Genomic DNA, 11,062 nt, shown 5'->3' with positions numbered 1-11,062 from the left:
TCTTCGTTTAGAATTTTCCTCATGGGACAGTCAGCTGGTGCGCATATTGCTGCTTGTGCTCTACTGGAGCAGGCAATCAAACTTGTTTCGTTGCTCTGTGTTTGTCTCCAATGTACATCACACATACTCATGTATCTTTGTAGTTTTCAAGAATATATAATTGTTCTGATGTTTGGTAGATATAATCAATTCATTTAGACCAAGATTTCTGTGTATATATATTTCATGTTGTTAAATGCCATGGCATGATAATCAAATCTTTAATGACAAGTTAATTTTATTATTATGGGGAGTTCTGTAATATGTATAAATTGTGAAATTGTTTGCCGATCTTAGAATTCTCACATCGCCTGTTGCCTTATTCTCTTGAATCTATTAGCTTTGGAATGATATGGACTTGTGTGGCATCATAATTAGGGAAGTCTCTTGCTTTATGTTCCTGATCATTAGCTGTGATTTTCTATTTTGTTCCTTCGTCATTGTCGCATAATCTCTTGTCTAGCATGCCATGCTACTTCTGACAGATTCTTCGAACCTTTTGTGGGTATGGTTGCTGCTTTCTTCTGTTAATAAACTTAAGCCACATAGTCTAGATTAACTATGATTTCTGTTTTTTCCATTCATAAATTTAAGCTACTTTCTTCCTTTGAATGTATGAGTTCTGTGTTTTTATTGCTTGCTATCTTTAACAATGTGTTCGGGATGTTCCCAGTATTTCAAGCTAACTTGATGACAGTGGGCTTGTGGCAGTGTACTACTTATAGACAGGAATATTTTTAGATACAAGTACAAAGATGCTACAGTAAACTCTCTTCATTTCACAGTCGTCTGTAATGGAAAAGCTTGTATTGAATTTAATAAATGAATTAATTTCATATCATTATGTAGTAAGAAAACAATACAAATGAGGAAATAATGAAAATTAAATATTTGAAAATTGTGTGATGCTCTGATCCCCTTCTGTATGCCAATAAACACATGTCTCACCAAAATCTTTCTAATGAATGCATCCACAGGAGAGTGCTCGTCCTGTAAAATGTTAGGAACAGAATACCATGGCAGCCAAAAGGGTAGCCACAATCAGTCCTGCAATTGCCGGCATTCTAGTTCTTCCCAGCTGATGAATGGATACCCCTCCAATCTGTAAATGAATTTTGAGGAATCATCAAGTTTATGATATTTTGATATATCGGTAAGTTTCTTTATCACCTTTCATCCGAAATATAGTCAAAACTTGAGGCAGGTGTCTTACCAAATCTAAGGTTGGCCCTGGTGCTGGTGTTGTTTCATCGGTTTTTAGAACTTTAGGAGGTGCCGGAGGACTCAAGATAGTTGGTGCCGGTGCCGGTGCTGGTGCGTGATGATGCTTATGCTTTTGCTTCTTTTTTTTGTGTTTTCCAGGTGCTGGTGCAGGTGATGGGACTAATTCAGGTGCCGGTGCAGGTGCGGTTATTGTTGGTGCAGGTGCTTGTACTGGTGGTGTGGTAGGTGGTGACACTGGTTCTGGTATCACGGGTGGAGATGCTGGTGGCAGCACTTGCACTGGTGCTGGGGACGTCGCTGGTGGCAGAACAGTTGGCGGTGGTGCTGGTGGTGGAACTGTTACTGTTGGCGGTGGTACAGGTGGTGGAACTGTTGGCGGTGGTACTGGTGGTGGAGGCAGCAATTCAGGTGACTGTGATGGACTTGAGACTGGTGGATATTGTGAAGGTGGGGTAGTTGGACTTGAAGTAGGCGCAGTTACTGACGGTGGGACTATATTCGGGGCAGCTGGCGTATTAAAAGGCGAAGATGCCGGTCCTTGGCCATTAGCTATCACCGAGAAAATGCAGAAGAAAGCTGGGAAATGAATCCATTGTAAAGTTCCCATTTTGTGGAGGTAGAGTTGATGTGCATGAATTTGTAAATTTATAACTCAAAATTGCGACACATTTTTAAAATTTGGAAGAGTTTGGTGATATGTCATGAGAGTAAATGCAGTTCTCACTTGAATGCTACATGTGGCTTGAAATATTGTTTATGTGTTGCAATCATATAATCGAACAGATTAAAGGGCAATGATGAAATTATATTAGGACAATGATGAAATTATATCATTGATGCATCAAGTAATTAATCAATCTAGAATATCACTTTACACTGTCCTTTCTCTATTGGAGTTTTGAGGGCTTTTCTTCAAAGTGAAATGCACTCTGGTTAATACACCAAGAAAGTTATCATAGGGCAAGGTGTGCATACTAAGAAAAAAATGTCTTCATCATACAACGATCTCTGATTTTCAAGTTGGAATCGATTTTGTAAATCTTCAATCTCTATTAAAAGATCTAAATTCATACCATCTTTTCTTTGATATATGGTATTTTTATGAGCAGAATAAAAATATAATAAAATTATTCCGTTCGTTCCGATAAAACAAATCATGTGGAACATTAAATTATTAATAATGCAGAGTACAGCTATATATAGGTGGGAAAAAACCTTAAACCAAACAGTTGGTTTCAACATAATTCTGATTTTTGTAAAGCACCATATTTTGGTATTGAGTCATATCTCATTCAATTGAAATAAACATTGGTGGGAGCAATGCATTTTTTGCTCTGCTGTAATGGATGATGTCTAGACGGATAGTAGACTAATAAAATATCAGCGTTTTGACTCGAATTGAAACAAAAAGCTCGGATCAGCAGTCCTATCATCTCTGTCTTTGCACAAGCAATCTGCAATCCTGGTTTCAAAAGTGGAACTAGTACTTCCCACTTGAAAAAAAGATGTTATTCATACAATTTAAATATTTTAAACTATAGAATAGCTCGAAAAATAATAATATATTTCATCATAAAATAATATCGAATATACACCACATTTTTCCACATAACTTCAGCTATTTATTTCCAGAAATTTTTTTCAAAAGAGACCGAGTTAATCCAAACATAACCAAAGGTTTGGCAAAAAAAATTACACCCGCGAGGAAAAAAGTGCGTTAAAAAACTAGCAAATCAAATACAACAGAATACAAACTTGTACAAAAGAAACCTGCTCATCTAACTGATGGATTTCTGCAGCTACCGAAATGATCCTGGAACATGATGAAAGTCTAATCTATTGCCCGGTTAACTACAAACAAAACATAATATGGAAGGCATCATGAATCTTTGTCATGAACTTAGAAGGATGGTGTGTAATGGGAAGGTATGAAGGAGGCGTGGGAGGGTCTAGTTTGTTGTTTTTCTTCTTCCTCCTTAGCTGAAAGAACTGTTGCATTGCATCCGCACATTCTGACGCCAACACTCCTCGTCGAATTGTTATATTTGGGTGGAAAGGGTGAATTGGAGCAGGTGGCTTATCAGTTTGGTCCAAGCGATTTTCTTCATCTCCATTTGGAAAAAGCCTGCAAACGTAGATCAAGATTGTTGGCTCTTTATGAAAGTATTCATAATCCTTCTAATACCAATATGATGAAAATTGTTGATGGGATCGATCAAGAAGAGTAGCAGACAACCATTTAATGGGAACATAAAAGTTCGGGGGAAATGAAGAAAGATACCATCGAGTGAAACATTTTTCACATTCATTTTCCACCAATCAAGCACGTGCAAGCTCTAATAGAAATTATCAATAAATAATGTTGAGTTTTAATTTTTTAAAGAGCAGAAACATAATAGAGAATACTACAAAATACATTATTTACATGCTTTGGACATGAAACTTTACATCTACTATACAATATTCAGCGGACAAATTTAGATTACAATCAACTATATATAGCGGTGAAACATAAATAAAAATAAATTTGTTTAAAAAATATATCATAATCTTAATTATATCGAATCTAATTCTAGAATATACTTTTTTATTATAATGACTGAAAATAAACTAAATATGCTTCCACTTTGCTGGCACAATAATATTTCCTTATCTTCCCCTACTACAAAGATAAGACCAGGTATGAGGGAGGTTCTCTTCTACATAAGAAAGCAACATCTTAGGCTTTAATAATGAACGGATAAATGCGCCCAAACATTGAACTAACTGCATTATCAGCACAATGATAAAGTCTGAAATGCTTCCTTGGAATCAGGTTGCAGTAAAATCTACCACTAACTGGCAGAAGTAAAGGAAAGGAAATTGTAATGGAATGAGATCAGTAACCTGGTTGGAAAAATTTTGGAACCGACATTCTGACTGAGGAAGTAAGAATTTTTATCAACTTAACAAGGATAATGGAGAGGAGATCCATCGTGGAGAGGACAAGAAGCATAGAAAGTTGGATAAGCAAACTTAAAATGTTGAATAAAGTTGCTATCAGGTAATGATTATGATGAAATACAATAACATACAAAATTAGCAAGCAACTTACCCAGATCAAAATGAAGAAGAGATTACAATAAATCATATCCAACAAAAGCACAGAAGACATCATAGATTCAGGATTTCTTGAAAATAACCAGAGACTATTAACTGCTTACCTGATCCAGCTGCCGTCAGCTCCTAGAAGCTTGTTAGGTGCTCCCCATACAACAGTGTCTATTCTAGCTTGAAGTATTGCTCCAGCACACATTGGGCATGGTTCAAGAGTCACGTAAAGGGTAGTTGCCTGTTGAAAAAACAAAGTCGAACATTTATTTATTTTTTAGTTTTATGGTACCAAACACAGCCAGAAACTTAGCATGCATTTTTTCATTTGTGTGTCTTCGAAGACAACATTTAGAACAAATGAAAGGTTTCAAGTCAAGAGATCTAAATATCTAATGGTTTATTTTTCCCTCAAACAGAAAACATCCCCCTTCTTGTAAAGATGGGCAAGGAAAGATAAAACTATAAAAGAAAACTTCTTAGGAAAGTGCTTTCTAACTTGGGTTCCACATCAAAGTTACAAAGTAACATACATGGTATTTCTAGCAATTTCAAAGAGAAAATCATGTTTAGAACTTCTTCATCAAAATTATGTTACATATTCATCCTTGCACTGGGAAAAACTAAAAGAGAAAAAGAATCAGTAAGAAGAAAAATAACATGTTTAATAAGGAGTAGTTCACTGAGTTTAATGTAAAGTTAAAACAAAATTTAGGTACATACAAGTGTACTGTAGACTACTTAAGTTTATGCTGCAACAAGGTAATCTTTTTTTTTTTGGCACCATATTACAGGTTAATAAGTCATTTCTTTTGTTAGATTCCTAAACTTACCAGAAACTAAAGCAAAGAAAAACCTTGTTCATGTTGCTAATTACTTCACTAATCAATACCAACTACAGTAACCTCTCGCCTGATAATATTATGATATTAGAAAAATCAGATACATCATGCCCCAGTAAAATAGATTAAAGAAAACTAATCAAGTAGTACCACCACCCCACAAAAAATATGTTGGTTTCATATTAGTCAAGTTTGCAGAATGTTGAAATGTTCTATCCGGATAAATTAAAATATAAATATGTTTTGTTGTGAAATACAGAGAAAGAGATATTACTGAAAGCCTCCATGTCCTTAATATGTTTGAGGCCTCACGGATGCAGATCATTTCTGCATGAGCAGTGGAGTCACGTGACTCTTCTACCCTGAAACATTGCCAATCATGAGTAACTTGATTTCTGCATAACATTCATATAAAAGGAAAAGCACGTCTTAGGAACTTACATGTTGCATCCACGAGCAATTATCTTGCCATTTTGCACTAGCACAGCCCCCACAGGAACCTCCCAGTTATCAGCAGCTTTTTGGGCTTCCAAGAGTGCTTCTCTCATAAACATTTCGTCATTTTTTCGTTGTTCTGATTCAATCCTATATGCTTCTTCCCATACATCAAATCTATCCTTTATGACTTGGTCATTTCTCTTATATTTACTCCCTTTCGCTTCCCCCACAATAACTGCTGCTTCTGATTGCTCCACTGATCTAGTATTTAATTGCTCACTCATGTTACTATCAGATGCATTTGATTCTCCACCCTCTGAAATCAGTCTCACAACAGGAGATCTTCGCAGTCGTAATGCAGGAGAAGTATTTAAGGGCTCTGCTATTGCAGCTGCAGATGATGATGATCCATGATTTGTTTTGGAAGTTTCTTCAATGGAAGGCAAAGAAATGTCCATCGATGAAGAACCACTTCCTAAAACAACTGAAGAAGATGATGCATTTATTTCTGCATGCTCAAGGTGGCCCCCAAAAGTTGATGAGCTAGAACCTTCTTCAAATTTTGAGTGGCTTTCTTGTTCATGTCGTTGAATGCCAGACATAGGTTCTTGTGGCATGTGTCTCATTTCTTTCTCACCAATTGGTCCTTCATTTTCCTCAGCTTCATGACCAGAGAACCATGTCTCACTACTTGTTGACTGATTGGGTGAACTCCTGCCACCAGTCATTCCAACAGTGCTTTGACTTTTGGATCCTGAAGACCACCGCAGCTGGACAATATCTGCTATGACGTTCCATAAGGATCTGCCAGTTCTCTTGACAATAGCATTGCCACTGTTTGCATCCTCCTGTAGTCCTGCCTTTGCTGGCTCTTCAACAGATGGCTCATCTTCTCTCCACATCTCATTCAAAGGCCCCTGTGTGCTAGAGTCCTGGTTTGAATGTCTTGTGTCATGCTTCGACTGAGAAACTCCAGAAGTATATTGAACCAAACTCGTTTGGTCATGCTTCTCCTCAAGAACAATCTCAGTTCCATAGGTTTTCTTCTCCATTTGGATTTTAGAACTCAAAAGCTCATGCCTTGCCTTGTCAACAAACTCACCTACATAGTGGGCTGAGGATTCCTGTAATCGGGCAGCTGATCCAATTTCACCGTCCTGCAATATTAACTTTGAAGGCTGCCCTGCATTGCTCTTGACATCACCATATGATTCATGATGCAATGCTGGAGATCTCTCCAGGTGACGCCTAGGTAATGCAGTAGAATCACTATGTAAGTTTTCATCACTGACCTTACCACGAACTACTACACTAGTTGACTCAACAGTTAGCACACCTGTAGCTCCAAATTTAGAAGATGGAGGTCTCACCAACAGCTCTGGATCAATCTTATGTTGTTCCTCTACAACAATTCCAACAGAATCTGTGGCATGAGTGATCAATAAGTTATTCAAGTTATCAGATCCACTTATGTAATCCCCTTTGTTAATAAGTTTAGCATGTTCTGAGGAATACTGCTTTTTGTATCCTGAAGATGAACCAAAGGCTAAGCTCACGTTATCTTCTTGCTTTGTAAATTGACTGTCAGGATGCTTCTTCAAGATTGAAGTGCTTTCTTTTGTTGCCGATTGTTGGGACTTTCCCCTTGATTCCACCAGCCTGCTAGCCTGATCAGAGTGTTCCTGCCTTTCTGCGTCATTAGTTAAACTGAGAACTTTACTTGAGTAGTCTTCCCTGGTTTTAATATTGGTCTCAAACATTTGGTGAGAAATTAAGTTCTTTCTAATGTCAATCTCTTGTGATTGCTCCATAACCTTTAGAGACTTCCTTTGATATTCCTCCTCTCTGGTACTAAGTCCAACGGTTGTTTGATTTTCACCGACCACTTCCTGGCTGGAGCTTGTTACTTTAGGAGAAATCTCATCCTTGCCACTAAATATCTTTTGAGAGTCATGGGAAGTCCTAACATTATCTCTTTCAGTGCCTGGGATTTCCACCAAATGTTTATGCTTCAGCTTTGTTTCAGATTGCCTTGAAAATTTATTATCAGCATGCCTATTCTTTTGAGCCCTCTCCTTAACAAATCCAGTGCTTCCAGTTAATTGTGATGTCCTGTCTTCGTATTTCATGTTGGAATCAGAAGTATTTCTGTGTTCACTTTCATGCACCAGCGAAAGTTCTGATTCCTTTTTTGAGGTTTCTTTTCTATTTTCTATCTCCTCAATTGAGATATCAGTAAGTTTCTTCTCTGTTTTCTTTCTGAGTTCCGAATCAACAAAAATTGATTCAGCATGGGATCGTCGTGCAGGGCTCTTCTTTGTCATACTAGCCCCATGTTCTTCTTCATAATCCTCAAACCTCTTGTTCTCTTGCGTAGCTTCCTGGTAAACCATCTCATTGTTCTTTGAATCCCTCACATACCCACTTGACAACTCTCCCACGAATCTCTTGTCCCTGATATCAATTTCATTGTCACTTTCATAATCACCAGCTGAAGAAAATGAGTAATAAGAAGAGTAACTAGATCCATCTTTCCTCACTCGATGTCCGTGATTTGCTCTTCTCAAAAAATCTTCATTCCCTTCCTCCCGTGCATGTGCCACCCAATTCTCCTTCCTTAACAAAGATTCTCTCTCTTGGTTTTCATCGGCCTTTTGGCTCTCTTTTCTCAACAAGGTTTCCCTCTCTATTTTTCCTCTAGTTTTATCCTCTTTTCTTATTGAGGCCTCCCTCTTTTCTTCTTGTAGCCGAGCCTTTAGTTTTTCTTTCCTCGATAAAGCTTCCCTTTCTTCTTCCTTCCGAACCATTTCTTCTCTTCTATTATCGCCCCTCATTGAGCTAGATGTGGATACTTCATACTTATTCCGTGTCCCACTTCCGTGAACACCCAAATCATTTCTTCTTTTCTTACTCCCACACTCGTTACAAACTTCACCATCTTCTCTCTTTTCCACCGAGGATTTCTTAACTAATCTTTTCGTTTTCTTTCCCACATGAAAACTCTCCTCACCAACATCCCCAGCCAACAAACTAAGCACAACCTCAGCCTCATCAACACCTCCAAGATCACACCTTTCACCCCTTCCCTCAAAAACCATACATTTTCTAAACCCAGATCTTCTCCCGCCAAAAGCCATCTCCCTAAAGTTACCACAATAACAGCTTCTATCAAAATCACAACCTGGAAACCGGTAATAAAAACACTCATCATAGCCACCAGAAATCAATTTCCTACACGACCGTTGGATCAAATAGGACTGCCTTAACCCGTATGAATCGTAGCAATAACTTGGTGTTATGGGCACTCTATAAACTGAATTGACACAGCAAGAACAACAAGATCTCGACGAAGAATGTGATGTACAGGCGAACGGGTGTCTTTCATTTCGGTAGTATGAGTAGTCATTTAAAGAATATAAAGATGACCTTGTTCTAAATGAAATTCTTGGAGCTATACAAGTGTCATACATAGTAGCTCAAATTCAAAGACGGGAGATTTGAGGAAGGGAGTGTTACCTTTCTCAGTTGAGATGTGGGTTTTGGTTGATTCGTTGCACAGTATTGCAGTGAAATCATGTGCTGAAATTGAATTAATTAATCGATTGGGATCGGAGATAAGATGTATTTCTCACATGATTCATCATAAAATAGGGTAGGAAAAATTAGACATGCTTAACTATTCCCTGGTTCTGGTTTTGGTCGAGGGCTTCTGGAAGTGATCGGCCACTTCCGGTTCCAGTTCCAATCCTAATTGGGGATCGGTTCCGGTTGGACTCGAACCTGTTCCGAATCTAAATTATATTATTTTTTAATATAAAATTATTTTTATTAATGGACAAATTTTTTTATTTAGTTTTTCGAATAGAAACAATACTAATTAATTATATAAATAAAATAATTTAAACATTGATTTTTATACTTAAACATCTAAAATTCATCACGGTTTATGAAAATATATTTTGAATACTCTGAATCGTCATCGGGGCTTAAACTTTGAAATTCGTCGATAACTCCACCGGTCATATTCTTTTTCGACTGCAAATCAATCTCGTAGACATGTTAGCATGCCAAGTGTTTTTTGCTTTAAATTAGTTCTTTGTCACCAATAATTCTTCCACATACTGAAAATGCTGCTTAGGAAGGAACACTTGAAATTTGAACAGCTATGACATGTATTGCATTTTCCGCTAATACTGGGTAAAATTGATAATTTACTTTCTACCGATCAAGAACATTGAAATTCTCTATAGTCTTAATATGTTGGCTTAGATATATTTGGATTTCATTGTAATTTGTTTTTGTCAACGATTTTTCTTTGAACATTTGTTGTTTCAAACTTTGAAAGAAGTTGATTGCTTCACTTTTGCTTTTCTATGTCGGCCTCTCCTCCGGCTGCGCATTCATTTTACAATGTTCACTAGCATACAAATCAAACAATTCTTGGAGAAAATGCATAATTGATTTATTTTGATGGTCAACATTATTCCAAAAAAATTTAGCATAACATTCAAAATACATGTCTAACCCACCTTAACTAGGTTCAAGTAATGTTGCTAATCTATGCACAATTGAGATATTCTCCCAATATTTTTTTAAAAAAATTCATATTTGAAACAAAATCATGTATATCAACATCATCGCGATATTCAATAAATTTATAAAATATATTGAAAATCAAATGTAGCAACATGATTAAAGTAGGGTAGTTAATGCAAGAAATTTTCAGGTTGCTTCTTTGAAAATTTCTAATAAAGAAACACAGTTAGTCAAAAAATTTCAATCATCGTCAGTCAACATTAAAGACTCTACCTCAATATTATTATAATATGGAGTAACTAAATCTTGAAAATGTATGAAAGTATGAAGAAAGTGATATAAAGAATTACATCTAGTTTCAACATGAAGAGAAAATTTTTAATTTTAATCTTGCTTGATTCGACTAGTATTTTCCAATCATGTTCATGTCTTCTTTCACGTAATAACTTTCCACATACTTTGAATTTTTTTATTACGATAGACATTTGTTCCTCACATGCACATTTAACACATAAGTTGATATTAGCACATGGACATCTAACAAGAAAATTATCGTATAAAATCAGTTTTAATGAATCTTTAAGGTATTTAATCGTAAGAGTATTAATACTCGCATTATCTAATGTGATCGACATTATTTTATTTTGTATATCATAAATCATGACAATATTTAAAACATATCTAACTATACTGTATGTGTTATGAGACGGTTCTAAATGATCTAGTACTAAAATTATTTTTTGCATAGTCTAAGTTTCATCAATCCAATGACATGTAACAAAAAGATAAGACTCATATTTTAAATTAATCCAAATATTAGTTGTCAAATTATCTCTACAGGTAATATTTGAAAGATAAGTGCTATGCAGGGCAAAGTGTTGTGTGGGAGGAGC

At 36.4% G+C, this 11,062-nt stretch overlaps 2 protein-coding genes across 2 annotated transcripts; both read right to left on the bottom strand.

The window, feature by feature from the left end:
• Positions 1 to 827: 827 nt before the first annotated feature.
• LOC140989739 (uncharacterized) lies at positions 828 to 2,016 on the bottom strand. Its single transcript, XM_073459107.1, has 2 exons — positions 1,253 to 2,016; positions 828 to 1,141 (listed from the first exon to the last, which is right to left on the bottom strand). The coding sequence occupies exons 1-2, from the start codon at positions 1,868 to 1,870 to the stop codon at positions 1,040 to 1,042; spliced, it is 720 nt and encodes a 239-aa protein (XP_073315208.1). The 5' UTR covers positions 1,871 to 2,016; the 3' UTR covers positions 828 to 1,039.
• An 830-nt stretch (positions 2,017 to 2,846) lies between these two features.
• LOC140989738 (uncharacterized) lies at positions 2,847 to 9,347 on the bottom strand. Its single transcript, XM_073459106.1, has 4 exons — positions 5,637 to 9,347; positions 5,470 to 5,557; positions 4,467 to 4,594; positions 2,847 to 3,388 (listed from the first exon to the last, which is right to left on the bottom strand). Exons 1-4 carry the CDS (start codon positions 9,101 to 9,103, stop codon positions 3,115 to 3,117), a joined length of 3,957 nt encoding a protein of 1,318 aa, XP_073315207.1. The 5' UTR covers positions 9,104 to 9,347; the 3' UTR covers positions 2,847 to 3,114.
• Between the last annotated feature and the right edge of the window lie 1,715 nt (positions 9,348 to 11,062).

This window comes from Primulina huaijiensis, chromosome 12, assembly GCF_012295235.1.
Source record: "Primulina huaijiensis isolate GDHJ02 chromosome 12, ASM1229523v2, whole genome shotgun sequence".
NCBI lineage: Eukaryota > Viridiplantae > Streptophyta > Magnoliopsida > Lamiales > Gesneriaceae > Primulina > Primulina huaijiensis.
Note: the sequence above shows the minus strand (reverse complement) of the source record. Positions and strands in the feature narration are given on the sequence as shown.

Coding starts and splice junctions, on each gene's coding strand:
- LOC140989739 (XM_073459107.1), bottom strand. CDS start 1,870: ATGGGAACTTTACAATGGATTCATTTCCCAGCTTTCTTCTGCATTTTC. Junction 1,142..1,252: donor CAGGGCCAACCTTAGATTTG/GTAAGACACCTG, acceptor ATTCATTTACAG/ATTGGAGGGGTATCCATTCA.
- LOC140989738 (XM_073459106.1), bottom strand. CDS start 9,103: ATGTATGACACTTGTATAGCTCCAAGAATTTCATTTAGAACAAGGTCA. Junction 5,558..5,636: donor ATTGCTCGTGGATGCAACAT/GTAAGTTCCTAA, acceptor GCAATGTTTCAG/GGTAGAAGAGTCACGTGACT. Junction 3,389..4,466: donor GCTGACGGCAGCTGGATCAG/GTAAGCAGTTAA, acceptor CTACGTTTGCAG/GCTTTTTCCAAATGGAGATG.